We start from the raw sequence: 15,841 nt of genomic DNA on the forward strand, positions 1-15,841 counted from the left end.
CCTCTCTTGTCCACATTAATGTGGACTCTATCTCTTTGGCATAACAGCAATCCAAGTGAAAATATTTTCAACATGGTCTGCATCCTCCACTTATCATAATATTTCTTTTCCTTCAGTAGCCTAGAACTTTGTTTCTATTTCCTCTTCATTCATTCACTTCTCTTCTTACAAACCTTCTCCTCCTGTTCATTGACTCTTCCTCTTACATACTCTTTCCTACCCTCTCCACCCTGATTATAGAACAGTTAGCCTCTTTCTTCTACTCTAGTTATCTTTGACTCCTCAGTAACACTTAACTGACAAACTGACAAATATCTTGAAAGTTCCTCTTAGCCTGACTCCCAGTTGCACAGTTGTCTCTTCCTTCCTTTGCTAGGCTCAGTTCATAGCAAGTCAAAACTTTCATTTTTTGCTGTCTATAGAACCTTGCACAATGGCACACACTGTTAATTAATCCCATAAGAGGAGCCTCATGGTCCCAGAAGTGACAACTCTATAAAGATTTTGAGTTCACATCTCAGACATATTTCTATCTGGTGAGATGACCTATCAGTTGCTTACTCTCTTTAAGCTTCAATTCAATTACAAACTGCAGTTACAAAGTACAGTAGAGACCAGGGCCTACTGGTTATAAGGAGAGTTGAAGGGATGCCCAGAATACTTTTCTTGTGTCTGGAGTAGTTGCTGCTACAAATGAACCTTCAATAAACATCACTTAACCTGATTTGTTTTAACAAAACATTAGATACATGGCTCACGCCTGTAATCCTAGCTACTCAGGAGGCTGAGATCTAAGGATCGCGGTTCAAAGCCAGCTTAGGCTGGCTTTATCTCCAATAAAACCACCAGAAAACCAGAAGTGGCACTGTGGCTCAAGTGGTAGAGCACTAGCCTTGGGCTGAAGAGCTGAGGGATAGCGCCCAGGCCCAGAGTTCAAGTCCCATGACTGACCAAAAAAAAAAAAAGATACTGCATTTGTATTTGTGTGCATATGTACTTGTGTGTGTGTGTGTGTGTGTGTGTGTGTGTGTGTGTGTGTGTGTTGGTCTTGGGGCTTGAACTCAGGGCTTGGTGCTGTTTCTTAGCTTTTTCCCTCAAAGGGCTTGAACTCAGGACCTGGTGCTGTCCCTGAGATTTTTCACTCAAAGATGCCACCCTACCATTTGAGCCACAACTCCACTTCTGGATTTTTTGGTGCTTAATTAGAGATAAGAGTCTCACAGACATTCTTGCCCCAGCAGGCTCCAAATCGTTACCCTGAGATCTCAGTGTCCTGAGTAGCTAGAATTACAGCATGAGCTGCCAGTGTCAGCTGATACAGTGTTTTAAAAACACTGTGGTGTATTTTAGCATCTTATAAGATGGGTAATCTTCACAGTTATAACTGTGAAGGCATCAAATAACTTTGACAAATCTAACTACCAAATTTCTAGATAATCTTCAGATTTGTTTAAACATCAGTCATATTTCTGCCCCATGAATTATTTCTCTCTAAATGGAAATGGTTCTCAACATTGAGCTCAGGTTTTCATGACTGAATAATCCCTTTCAGAGAAAAGCCATTATACTGTTGGACCATGAACTGCCAGTGCCCTAGGAATGATCTCCCACTAGCCTGGGCCGTGACTCACTTCAACATTCTGCATCTCAAGTGGGCTACATTGCCATGCCGACTTTCAGGATGCTGTTGCTGGGAACTGACTCTCTCTGACCCAAAGCAATTAAGAAAAAAATCAGATCCTTATCCTCCCAGACACTATTTCTAGTCATTCTGAAAGGCACTGACTCCTTCGTTTTATTTGGTGAATGTGTTGAGCTATGCTTGTGGTTGAGTCAGCGGAAGGTTACAGGGGTGATATGGAAGAGCTTTAAACAGAGCAGGGAACTTGGCAATAGCAGACTGTGCCTGCTTTATTAGTGTGTGCTATATAGTAGGTACTTGAAAATGGTTAGATGAATGAATGAATGAATGAATGAATGAATGGAGCCTCAGGGAGGCAGTCCTGCTTGTGACCAGGAAGGCAATTAGGGAATTTTGGGTCTAGACTTCCCCTGCTTTGAACTTGCTCAACAATACTTGGAGAGTCCCTTTGTCTCCTCAGACCAGCTTCCTTGTCTGTGAATGGGAGAGGCTAGACAGAGTGGATTCCTGTTTAGTATTGTACTACTCTGCCTATATTCTCCAGCTTCTCTCCTATAATGCTGCTTCTTCCTGCTGCTTGTTCATCCCCTTGGCTAGAGTCATGGATGTGGCCCCCAAAGGCTGTGAGCTTAAGGCTTTGCTCCTCAGTTTGTTGCTATTGGGATATTTATTAAGAAGTAGTGGAAACTTTGAGGTGGGCCTAGCACTGGAGTTAGGTGATTGAAAGGAGCTGTTGAATCCCAGTCCCTTCCTCTGTCTCTCTTTTGCACCCTGGCCATGGAAGCGAGTAGCTCTGCTCCCATCATGTGAGCCTTGGGGGTCTCTCTATAAGCCAGGAAGCAAGTAAGGACTGAAACCTCAGAAGCTGACAGCCACAGCAAACCTTTCCATAACGACTGTCTCGTGTTTGTTATGGTAACAGAAAACTGACAAACACATCACCTTTTCTAGCCAACATGCCTCATTCAGGCAGAGGTTTTAACAGGCTGTGTGTGGTTGGCCAGATAGATCTCTTTCCCCTCACTGTAAGATGGCAAGGATTAGCAGAATGAAGCAGGGAGTGTGAAAGAATTTCTGAACCAGTAGATCTTCAAATCTCTGGGGCTGAGTGGGCCTTCATAGGTTAATAAATTCCCTAAGGAAAGAGTACAGATATTTGCATTTTACTTTGCAGTGGTAAGTGATTAAATAGTAAAGTGTTCATGACAGGGATCTAGGTGGTGGGTATAGAAGTGTTTTATTTGTATATTTGAGACATTTTTGTTATTAAAAAAAGATAATCTTTTCAAAACACTCCCTAGGTGATTTAGCTGATTAGCCTGGCTGGGAGCTTCCAGACTAGATAATGTAGGGAAGGCAATTAGCTCTGGTTTCCCCAGTGATCACTGCAGGGAGGTGGTGTTGATCTTTCTTTTCATATTTACAGTGTAATAATGCAGAGATAATGGTTCCTATCGTGAATGACTAATTGTTATGTTAGTTAATAAAAGTCCTTATTGCCTTATTAAAAGCTAGGCCATTCCTCTTGATGACGTTTTGTGTTCTCTGTATCAAGCTGGAGGGACAGTGGCAGGAATTTGGCCATTCAGTCCCAGTGGAATGGTCCAGAGACCTAGCACATCTGAGAAATCACATCATGTCATTCAGAGGGAGTGCCCTAGCTTGTCATGCTTTGGACTTGTATGTTATCTGATACATATCTGGTTCTTCTGTGCTAATTCTGTGACTTAACTCTAGGCTTCTGAGCTTTTTCTTCTCAGTGCTAGCACTCTACCACTTGTTGGTGAACTAGTCTCCTGAGCTGTCTGTCTGGGCTAGATTCCAAATAAGAACCTCAGATCTCAGTCTCCTGAGTTATACCTGTTTCATTTGTACTAGATCACTTAAGTTTTTCAACAGCTGCTTGAAACTGGTCCTATTTGTTCCTCATTAACCCATGGAAAAGCCTGTGCCAAGGACCCCTGCTTGGCACAACCGCTTTTCAGGTCTTCTGTCTGTAAGGCCCTGCTGTATTTCTTATTGGAAGTCAGACAGACCCGATGTTCAGAAATGCACAGTGTGGCCTCCATGTGTGGCCCGGTGGGGTTTTCCAGAGGACACATCAGACTCCCAGCAAAATACAACACATAAATTACCCAAAACACTAAGCCACTGTTACCTGAAACTCAACTTTATCTAAAGGCACTGTGCTTTGATTTGGTAAATCTGACAGCCCTATCAGGCTCAAATGTGCTAGCTGGCACACTTCAAAGGCATCATTGCATCTGTATTCTGACAATTAACAACCTATGATTTTGTGATTCATTCAATCAAAACCCACCATACCCAGAGAGTCAGGAGAAATGTTTTAAGCCATGATTCCAGCTCTTACATAGGCAGAAGACAAGATGAGTCCAGGTGTCTGGTAAGAGGAAACAGCAGGCATTGTGGTTGTGACTCCTAAATATTTCCCTCCCATGCTGATGAATTAGCTCCTGACACGGTGACCTGTCCCACAGCACCTCCAGCTAATCCTGATACATCCTCAAACAGAGATGAGGCAGGATTTTACAGTGCTCCTGAAAAAGCACTAATTAAACATCCATCCTCTATCCTTCAAGCAGAGGTCTCCAGGGCCTGTCCCCTACCCATCTGACCACATGCGTTTATCTTTTCAAATATATCAAGAGTCTGGTGCCTTCAGAAGTTCCTTCAGTGAGGCTCTGCTTGTTTGGGTCTCTGAATCCTGGAATTTGTTGTTCTAGAGTGTTCTTAAGTCGTTACCATTTCTTGTTTTCTGTTTTGTAGTCTACTTCACCCTAGGATGTTAGGCAAGTATTAAATAAATACAATAGGAAACTTTCAAACCTAGCTTTTCTTTTAAAGAAAACCTTTTTTCCTGTACTGCAAAAGAAATACATACTCTGCTTTTTGAAAATTAATATACTTGGGAAAAATAAGAACAGAAAAAGTCTCTCACTCCCTGAAGGTAACTATCAAGGTTCAAAGGCACATTTTATTATATTTTTCTTTGTAGTGTGTTTTAAATTTTCTATTTTTAAACACACGTGTGTGTTTTTTGGTTTGGTTTTCACTGGGAATGTGTTGGCTCTAATTTTTCACTTCTTTGGGGTTCTGTGTTCTCATCTGAGAATAAACTTGTTGGACTGAAAAGGAGTGGGGTGCTATTCCAAGGTCATTTCTAGCACTGTGGCTCTTTGTCTTGTCAGAGAATATTTGTGCTTGCCGTCAATTGATGTATTATGGCAGGAAGTGAGGACACTAAGGGCAGGTAGGGACATTTGTGTTACTGAATTACATTGGAACTTTTGTGTTCAAATTTGGGCAACACCATGGAAACAGAAAGTTTTGGACATTGTGATGGAAAATAAAATTGGTAGAACCTTCCTGAAAGATAATTTGACAATGTAAGGAAAAGGCCAAAAAGTTTTCACATCTACGTGCTTATCTTCAAAGAAATTAATTTCCTTTTTATTACAAAGGTGATACACAGAAGGATTACAATTACATGAGTCAGGTAATGAGTTATGTATTTCTCTTAAAGGTAAAAAAGCTTACTATACCTGCTCTCTTCCTTTCTCCACAACAAATGATAGAATGGCAGTCTCTGGGCTTACTTCAAAAGCTCTACCAAGAGTAAGCTGAGCACTTCTGGGAAAAATGAACTATACAACTTGTGGGTGGGAATGAGAGTTTGGTAAAACTGAGAGAGGAGCAAAGGAAGGGGTGACATTGTCCAGAAGGAAATGTACTCTTTATCTGACTTTGTAACTGTAATCCCTCTGCATATTACCTTTACAATAACAGTAAATAAATTAAAGAAGAAACAACAAAAACACCCAAGTGTGTTCTACATGCCGTGAGACAGCTTTCCCTGCATTTATCTGGAATCAGGATGTTCCTGCACTCACTGGGCCCCTGTTCTTGGTGTGTGGCACTCACAGTATGGCCACTTCCAAGGAGAAGGCATCATTATACATTAGAGCATCACAAGCAGCATCTTCTCCAGGGCCTGTGTCCCAGACACCAGAGAATACCTTCCATATTAAAGAGGAACTTTGCTACAAGAGAAGAAGTTTTCATGGCCTTGAATACTAGACAGTGGTTTTAAATATATTTTGTTCGCTGCTAAAAGACACTGAGATCTTGTTTCAGAGAAGCTGGAGCAAATTGGAAGGAAAATAACTTTTTGACTGTTGTATTTATAGATCAAAACAGTCACTGTTCCCTGAGAGTTATTGGTTTGTAACTCTGCTTCATTCTTCAAGGTAAAAATTGGTCTCCTACAGTAAAGTGGACGCCTACAGTGTCCAGGTGTAAACAATTGCAGGAAAGTGCCAACTAGGGCTGTTTATAGATGGCAGATATGCTGGCTTAAGCCCAAGGCCTGAGAGGCTCTCGCTTCACTTGGGTCTGGTCTGAGCCAACTACAGCTGGTATAGACAAAACATCATGTATAGCTGAGGAACATGAGAAAACACAGAAGACACGTATCCCACTTGTGAACAGTGGTTATGGCTCATACACACAGATATCCTTCCTTGTTCTAGTTTCTCTCTCTCTTTCTCTCTCTCCTCTCTGTGCTGGTACTAGGGTTTGAGCTTAGGGCCTGAGCACTGTCCCTTAGCTTTTTCACTCAAGACTGGAGTTCTATCATGTGAGTCACAGCTCTACTTTGGCTTTTTGGTTGGTAATTGGAGATAAGAGTTTTGCAGACTTTCCTAGTTAGGCTGGAACCAAAATCCTCAGATCTTAGTTTCCTGAGTAGCTAGGATTACAGGTGTGAGTCACTGACACCCAGCCAATTCCTTTTATTCAGGACTTAGCTCTGCTTCCAGTTCAGCCTTCTTGCTATCTTGTACTGCAAGCTTCTGTTTTATATTCTTTCAGTGCTCTTCCCACCCTTCTAGAATATAATCTCTTTGAGATGACTGGATCTTGCCTTCTGTGTGTGTGTATGTGTGCGCGCGTGTGTGTGTTTAGGCCTATGGCTTTGCTGATGCATAGCAGAAACTTCGTGTGTCAAGTACCAATGAAATTTAGCCGATGGCACAAATAATAAAAGAATTGAGTATAGAAGAAAGTTTCTAGGCCTCCAGATCTAGACTTTTTACTCTTCCTATCAAGCTATTGAATGAGATCAATATGCAGTTTACCCATGGGTTGAGAAGTGGTCTCATGAATTTTCCTTCCCTAGGCTGACTGTGAGCTGTGATCAGCTCATTCTCAGCCTCCTAACTAACTAGGATTATAGGTATGAGCCACCAGTGCCTCGCTCCAATGACTGTTTTATGTCTTTTCCAATCTCCCAGTTCTTTAAAAGAGGAAGACCTTGCTAAGTTTATTAATTTGGTGTGATTAAAGAAAGGCATTTTAGTTCAACATTACCATGAGTCCTTTTGTAGTGAAAACATTGATATAACTAAGCAGGTTCACTGTCAGCATGCAAGGCCAGCATTTCTACAACATTAAAAAAAAAAATCTCATTGGTCTGTAATGCATTCGAGGTTCTCTGGGACAATGGTTCAATGATTCTTTTCCTTTACTCTCCCATCCTGAAGGTATCAAGAGGTATCTCTTCAGGGAAGAGGCACCAGGGAATTCTCTGTGGAGGAGGTATGGAGCAAGTAATTCAGCTGAGTGAAGCCAAAGTCTTAGAATCAGATGGAGCTTCTTTGTGTATGTGTGAGCTCAGCTGTACTGGCTAGGGTTTTTTGAGAAAGAGAGGGACTATATTATAGAAATAGACCCACCTGGTCCTAGAGGCCAACAAGCTCCATGATAGGCCATCAAAAGCTGGAAAAGGGAAAGCTAGCAATTCAGTATGGTTTGAGTCCAAAACTATGAAAACCCGGAGCTGTGGGGTGCTGGGGTAAGAGATGGCAGTCTGACGGCTCAACGTCCTGGAGTTCTGATGCCAAGGGTAGGAGAAAATGGACAACTTAGATCCAGAGGCAGAGGGACTTCATCTTCCCTCTCTCTGCCTTTTCTGTGGAACCTGAGCTTTGAACAGACTGGATAGTGCCCACCCACATGAGTGAGGGGAGATCTTTTTTTTTATTCAGATGCCAGTCTCCTCTGGAAATACTCCTGGAGGCACTTCCCTAGTAATGCCTTGACAGCATCTGAGTATCACTTCATCCAGTCCGATTGGTACACTTACTATTAGTCACCCTAACAGCCTTGCTCATGAACTGCCTGGTTTCACTTCACAGTGGAAAATCAATCAGGTCAGGTCTGAGTTTTCTCAGTGCAGTGGTTTCTGGTAATCTAGAATTCTGGTCGTCTCGAACTGCAGATTGAAGTGTGTATCAAGGTTCCTCTCTCACTTTGAGATTTTCTTTGCCCTCACTCCAGTCCTGTTTTTCTTAGTGTTGTTCAACTCTGAGGTGCCACCTCTGAACTTTCCATCCAGTACAACTTCAGGGTCTCCTGATGGGCCTTCCTACACTTTCTTCCTTGGAGTTTGTCCTGCCCTTGCACTACTGGCTCCAGAGAAACCTAGAGAAGCATTCCGGCCTCCAGGAACCCAGAGAAACGGGGGCTTTCCTTTCCCCTGACCTCTTCCTCACAACCATGCTTTTGAAAAGATGAGTAGAAACAAGGCTAAGTCTGTGCTTTCTTTCTGTCCCACAAATCCCTTCCCAGTGAACTCTTGGTAGTGGTTCTCACACTGTGATCCACAAATGGTAAGTGTGCATGTGTGTGTGTGTGATTTCCCCATTTCCATTATCTAGCTCTAAGATACCATTTGCTTTTCAAGGATAGTCCAGAAACAGTTATCGGAACACTGCAGCAAGTTAAAGCATTGTATCCAATTCTACTAACCATTTCATTCTTCGCTACAATGTACTTACTTTTTGGTAGTTTTAGGATTTGAATCAGAGCCTCATGCATGCTAAGCATGCACTCTAGCCACACCTCCAGCCCTTTTCTTGCTTCAGTTCTTTTATTTTTGCTTGCAGCAAGTCTGAGCCATGATCCTCTTATTTATGCATCCTGTGTAGCTGGGATGACAGGTGCTTACTGCCACATCCAGAGTACTGGTTAAAATAGAGGTCTCACTTTTTCCCAGACTGGCCCTAAATCTCTGACTTCCTAATCTTTGTCTCCTGAGTAATAGTTGCTTTTTTTTTTGCCAGTCGTTGGACTTGAACTCAAGGCTGGGTGCCATCTCTGAGCCTCTTTGTGCTCAAAGCTAGTGCTCTTCCAGTTTTTGAGTGGTTAATTGGAGATAAGAGTCTCATGGGGATTTTTCTTCCCAGGCTGACTTGAAACCACAATCCTCAGATCTCAGCCTCCCCAGTAGCTAGGATTACAGGTGGGAGCCACTGGCGCCTAGGTAATAGCTGCTTCTAAAATTGAATATGATTTCTACTTTCTGAAAGACCATCTAACAAACTATGTCCTTTTCAGTTGAGTATCTAGTAGGCAGTTTCTTGTTTTTTTTTTTTTTTTTTTTTTGGTCCGGTCATGGGGCCTGAACTCTGGGCCTGGGCACTGTCCCTCAACTCTTCAGCTCAAGGCTAGCACTCTACCACTTGAGCCATAGCACCACTTCCAGTTTTTTTTTTCTTCTGCTTATGTGGTGCTGAGGAATCGAGCCCAGGGTCTCATGCATGCAAGGCAAGGGCTCTACCACTGAGCCACCCTCCCAGCCCTAGATATTTTCTTGAAGGTGAAGGAAGTCTGCTGCTTCAAGAAAAAAAAGTAACATTTGTTGCCAATGTTGAAGTTGTAATAGATATATTACTTCCTAGCCAATTTTTTAAAATGCTAATATCATACTTGAGAAGTCAGAGGCAATGTACTTTCTCTATAGGGCAGATAGAGGCACTAAGCTAACACAATAGAGAGTTTTATAGACTGCCTGGCATGTGTTAAGGGCTGAATTGATGATGATGGTTTCTTTCTTTCTTTTTTCTTACTGGAATTTTTATGTTTTTTATATATATGTTTATATATAAATTGTGAAAATACTGTACAGAGGGGTTACAATTACATGAGCAAGGTAATGAGTACATGATGATTTCTTTTTTTCTTTTCTTTTTTTTTTTTGCTTATGTGGTGCTGAGGAATTGAACCCAGGGCCTCATGCATGCAAGGCAAGCGCTCTACCACTGAGCCACCTTCCCAGCCCCTACATGATGATTTCTATACAACAATACTGAATTAAAAAACAAGAACAAGGCCAGTAGCAGAAAAAGTTGCTTCTTATTGTGAAGGAAGCAACTGGAGAAAGGCCCTGCTGAGCCAGAGTTGTCCTCCTTTTACAATAGAGCAGAAAAAAAATGGTAACAGGAATGTAATAAAATTAGGAGGGGCATTGAAGTACTGGGTTTGAGGCAAAATTTCTTATTTCTCTAGGAAAATAAAGAGGACTGTTTGTGCCGTGGTTAACATGCATATAGTAACACAAAACATTACCAAAATAGCTCTCAAAGCTTCCTACTTACAAAACTTCACCTCAGTCAATGCCAACGGTACACAAGGCCATCTGTGTTCCTGACATACTGAAAGCGACAGCTGCTGCGTATGACCCAATCATTATGCCATTAACATCTCACCTCATCTGATTAGATAGATGTGTTTTCCAAATGGACGTTTTTCTGCCAAGGCGTTAACTCTGAACTAAAAGGAATTCAGTTCTGTCATATTTGGGGCAGAGACAGGCTATGAACAATGGAGAAGGGAAAACAAAAGTTCAGATAGGTATGGAATTAGCACGGTAATGATGAAGAGATAAAAGCCAAAAAGAATGGAGGGAGTAAAATAAGGAAGGAGGGAAAGAAGCAAAAAGGGAGGGAAGGAAAGAGGGAGGGGGGAGGGGGAGGAAGGAAAGAAAAAATAAGGGAGAGGAGAAGGGGAAATGAAGGAAGAAAGGAAGGAGATCTGAAAAGGTTGTAAAAAAAAAAAACCATGAAAAAATAGCGAGGCTCTTTAAAACATAGCTTTTCCATTGTCCAAATACCCTTCTGTTTCCTGTGATGGCTGAATCCATGTCTTGTACATTCACATCGGTTCTTCTGTTGTGTGTGGGGAAGAGCAAAGATCCTCAAAATCACCCACGGAGCAAAGATCCTCAAAACCACCCACGGAGCAAAGATCTTCAAAACCACCCGCGGCTGCCCTCCGAGATCTAACTAAAAGGTATTTCTCTAGAAGCAACTACTGTGCTACTTTCTTCCTGAATAAGAAGATGATATTTATATACAATTCTGAGGTCAGCCAGGCTTATTCTCGCAGCCTATCCCTTTGTGAAGAGGAACATGTTTCCTCTTGGATCATGGCCACTGTTCTCACCTGTCCTACCTGGAACTGTTGCTTTGCAAGTGAAACCATGAACCCTCAGCTTAGGGGAAAAGTTGCCTGTTTTCAGTCAGAGAGTAGCACTGCATGGAGCCGGGAGCAGCTGTGTGGGCTCATAATTAACCTGAGAACCATCCTGCAAGAAACAGCTATTGCAGTAGCAATCTGCCTGTCAGTTCCAGTCCAGGAATTCCAATTGCTATGTCGGTTGTTATGGAAACAGACCACAGTGCTTCCTAAAGAATTCATTATTCCAACAGATATATATTTTTTTCTCATCATTAATAGGGTATCCAAATGGGTGATTCAGACATAATGGAAAGAGGAGCTCAGAAAAAAAGCTAGTGATTAGAGAAGACTTCTTAGGAGCCGGAAGTGAAACTTGACGTCCAGGCATGATTAGATAGGGAGGAAGACATTGTTAGTGAAAGGGCTAAGGAAGAGGCCAGGTCACAGATAATAGGATTGCAGGTGGGACTGGAGCCTGAGGCTGATGTAGGAGTGTCCAGGGAAATGGGAAAGACACATTGAGGCCAGTCAAGAGAGTCTAATGAGGCCAGTCTAGGCCATCTGGAACCTTCTATTCACTAAAAAGAAGTAATGAATACTTTAAAACACAGGGAAAATGCTGTAGGAATGGTAATTTTGTCTTATGAATAAAAAACTGTAAGAGGGCCAGAAGTAATGGCTTGTGCCTGTAACTCCAGCTACTGGGGAGAGGAAGATCAGAAGGATCAGGGTGTGAGGCCAGCTCTGGCAAAAAGTTATTGAGATCTATCTGAACCAACAAGCTGTATCTTAGCTATGCATCCTGAGAGGCATAGGTAAGAAGATTAGAGTCTAAGGCCAGCCCTGGCAAAAAATATGAGACTATCTGAAAAACACCTACAGAAAAAAAAAAGGTGAAGATATGGTTCAAAGTGATAGAGCACCTGCCTACCAAGTATGAAGTCTTCAGTTCAAATCCCAGTACCACCCAAAATAACAAATAAATAAATAAATAGCAGTGAGAATGTCAATCCAGTGCTAATACTGTAGCACTGATAGAGGGAAGTGGAAAAATTAGTAATCTATGCAGACTGAACCATACTTATGCCCCTAAAATCATCTGAGTCATGTTACCCATGCAGCTAAGTTGTGTCTCTGACATCCTAACTATTATTTTATGAGCTTTATATTGATCTGTGATAGTGCAGCCCCAATTACCATGACGCTATATAAGGAAGAACTTAGTGCTAACGCCTGTTTCCCTAGCCCAGGGGAATACCTTAGACCTCAATACAACAGTGGCTCAAGTCTTTCTTTTTACCTGAGTAGTGACTAACTAATAAACTGAAATACAGGAGAGTTGGTTAGATAGAAGAGAAGGCTTTTGCTCAGATCTAGCAGCTGCTTCTGGGATGAGGTCTGAGGCTCTTGGAGGGTCTCACGCCAAGTCTAATGCCAAAGATTTTAAATTGTGCTCTCTGCCTTTTTAAAGGGCACAGGATTTTTTCAGCGGGTAAGCTGAAGTCTTTAGTTATGTCTAGACAGAAGTGACATTTCAAAATACATTCCCAAATTCATCTATGAATAAGTACTAGATGAATCTGAAATGACGTAACTGCCAGAGGCAGCACCAAGCACCACTAACATGCTGTATCGCTGCTAGAAGTTTTCAGGGCTTCGTTGTTGAAATGATTGATTTCTTTAGGATAACAGAAAGTTCCTACTTATTTTTCCTGTCAGTCATGGGGCTTGAACTCAGAGCCTAGGATTTGTTCCCTGAACTTTTTTGCTCAAGGCTAGTGCTCTACCACTTTGGGGTAAGCCACAGCCTCATGTCTTGTTTTTGAGTCATTAATTGGAGATCAGAGTCTCACAGGCTTTTCTGCCTGGCTGGCTTTGAACGATAATCCTTAGATCTCAGCCCCAGGAGTAGCTAGGATTATAGGTATGAGCCACCAGGGCCATACTTAGTTTGATTTCTAGATACCAAACTTGTTGAAATGGGTAACAGTGATCAAGATATACTTACTGTATCCATAAACTGTTTTGTTAAATGGCAACTCCTTTGTACAACTACTTAAACACAACAAAAAATAAATAAAAAGAGCCTTTCCCTTTCCTCATTTGTTCTTGAACATAAAATTTAAACAGAAACTTGAATACACTTTACGATATACATGCCAAGAAAGCTGATTATTAAAATTTACATGGAAAAGGAAATTTTTGTAGTCCATAAGCACAACCAATTTTTCTTTGAAATTATGACTTCAGAAATGTGTTTTGCTCTCTGAAAAGAATGTAAAGTAAGCAGGGGAAGAGTTCAGTCTACTCCCCAAATTAAGAACAAGGAGAGGTGGATGAGAGACAGAACAAAGGTAGAGTTCAGGAATTCTCACAGATACATTCTGTTCTCTGTGGCTGGAGTTTTCCCTCTGTCGACTCCTTTGAGAGCCTTCACTGTCTCTGCCTCCTAGCTTCCTGCATAAATGCTGCCTCCTCAGGACGCCTACCTGGGCCGCTCTCTCTGAAGTCAACATCCAATTCTACTCTAAACTTGGCTCAGAATTCCAGTTCTTTGTCTTTTTCCTACTTTTTGTCTTAAGGTGTATGGCACATTCATTATTCTCTTTACTGGAGTCCTGGTCACTGCCTGGCATGGGTCCAGTGTTCCCTGAGTGTTTGTCAAATGGCTGAGTGTGTGAGAGTTGAGTTCAGGACAACTGAACCCACACAGCACATGCTGGGATAAGGAACTGCAAGCCACAAACAACTGCCTCCAGTTGTTTGAATGATTTTGTCCAAACATTTTAAGTTCTCAGGATTTAAATTTTCTCATCTGTCAATGAGGGAGATTTACTCAGAGATGTGCAAGAAATTGTCCTGTAGTTAGCATGTAAGATTTGAAGTCTATCTGAATGTGTTTGTGTAGAAACATAGTCATGGAAGAAAGGTGCATCTTTTCATTGTCTAAATATAAATAGAAAATTTCTGGGAAACATAAAGGTAGGTGTATATATATATATATATATATATACTTAAATGATAAGCAGAAAATGTGTTCTGACAGTATTTGTGTTCTTCCCAACCTTTCTCCCCTTCTCTTCCTCTCAGGTATTGGGCCAAAAATCAAACATGACTTCAGAACTGAGCGTCTTTCTCCCCGTTCCCCACCCCTACTTATTGCTATGAGCAATTGTATGAAAAATTGAGGGCTGTTACTTACCCATCATGAAAATAATTTTATTTTTTCTCAAATCTTCCATGAAGCCTTAAAAAAAAGAGTAATTTCAATTACTGGCAAGAAATACTGTAGCAAAAGCCTGATTTTTAACTTGTTATATAACCTCAGATCATGTATTTGTGCCCAAGAATTCAACCAGCTCATCACCATATAAGAGTTAATGAGTTGCTTACTCAGACTAGCAGGGAAGCGAGGCCTCTGCCCTAGAGGCTGAAGACCCAGCCGCAGGTTAGGTTGCTGTGAGGCTCAGGGCTGGAATCGCTGAGTCCACAGACAGGTACTGCTCCAACCCACAGGACCACCCCAAGCAAAGAAGGATGCCAAAAAGCTTAGGATGAATGCTGTATGCAATCAGAGACGCTCTAGGTCTGATTCTATTCTTGGGCTGGCTGATCTTGGGGTATCTGGTCTAGGCAGGGTAGTGGGGGTGGTGCAAGTTGATTCCAGAAATAAGAATTATATTAGCTTTCAGAAAGATTTCTTTGATTGCTTTGGCAAAGCCAGGAAAAAGTCTAGAGTGGAATGGGTGGGTATGGGTGGAGGGGGCTGTGGTGAACTAGAGTTACCATTCCAAGCCAGGTTTTAATTTAATTAATTAATTAATTAATATTATTATTTTTTGTCAGTAGTGGGGTTTGAACTCTGGGCCTGGGTGCTGTTCCTCAGCTCTTCAGCTCAAGGCTGGTGTTGAGCTACAGTGTCACTTCCGGCTTTTTCTACTTATGTGGTACTGTGGAACTGAACCTAAGGCTTCATTCATGCAAGGCAAGCACTCTACCACTGAGCCATCTTCTCAGCTCCCCAAGTCAGGTTTTTAGAGTACTATGTTGACCAAACAAAATGTATCTGAGGCTAGATAATTCTGTGAGTGAAATAGATGTGATTGCTGATAGAGTAATCAGAAATATTTGAAAATCTTATCATGAGAGATGCAGAGAGAGGGAGATGGGCGGGGGAGAGGTTCCAGTTTCTTTACATGGTAGCCTATAGTATGTGTGGGAAGATCTTACATTGATCTTATGTTGCTGTTTTCTATTAAAGCAGATAATTGGTGTTTCTAATATGGAAATCATGAGGTTGAACTACTTGGAATCTGTTTGCAATCTAGGAAAGTAGCCATGGTTATTCTTACGTGTGAGGTTTTGAGGGTATGGTATTGTATGCTATTAGGTTACTAATAGTGGCTATCTAGTCAATAATGGTATAGTCATATAATGTGTTATTACTAGTTTTTAATGACTTGGGAACATGTAAATGCTATGATATGTAGAGAAATAACTATACACGTGTATATACACGTATATTCTGAATTAAGTACCAGAGGTACAGAAGATCACACTGAAGTCAAATAATGTTAGAAGGTGATCATGGCTGTTTAATCATGGGTTTTAATTTTTTTGTTGTTTAAGTATTGTAGCTTAATTATTTTTAGGCCATAAGTTTCAAATGTTTCTTATTTCTACCCCTAAAAATCTCATCAGCACGTGTGAATTTTATAACCAGAGAAAACATTTACTAGGCAGTCATTGCACATTCAATTGTGAGGAGTCCACTATTTGCACTTAGCTAAGTGACAGTTAACTCTTGGCTTATATGCAAATGTGACTTTCTCCATGAGTCACTATGATGTCATTTGGGGATGATTTTCACATACTGTGATT

The 15,841-nt window shown here is 41.4% G+C and overlaps 1 protein-coding gene across 2 annotated transcripts in view; it reads right to left on the bottom strand.

The window, feature by feature from the left end:
- Positions 1 to 15,841, bottom strand: part of Ak5 (adenylate kinase 5) — a 265,916-nt gene that overhangs the window by 51,247 nt on the left and 198,828 nt on the right. For both annotated transcript variants that reach the window (XM_042685351.1, XM_042685340.1), the window contains exon 10: positions 14,163 to 14,207. In XM_042685351.1, coding sequence (XP_042541285.1) covers positions 14,163 to 14,207 — 45 coding nt within the window. The remainder of the gene's footprint in view (positions 1 to 14,162; positions 14,208 to 15,841) is intronic.

Source organism: Dipodomys spectabilis, unplaced genomic scaffold (assembly GCF_019054845.1).
Source record: "Dipodomys spectabilis isolate Male_0828 unplaced genomic scaffold, ASM1905484v1 ptg000002l, whole genome shotgun sequence".
Taxonomy (NCBI): domain Eukaryota; kingdom Metazoa; phylum Chordata; class Mammalia; order Rodentia; family Heteromyidae; genus Dipodomys; species Dipodomys spectabilis.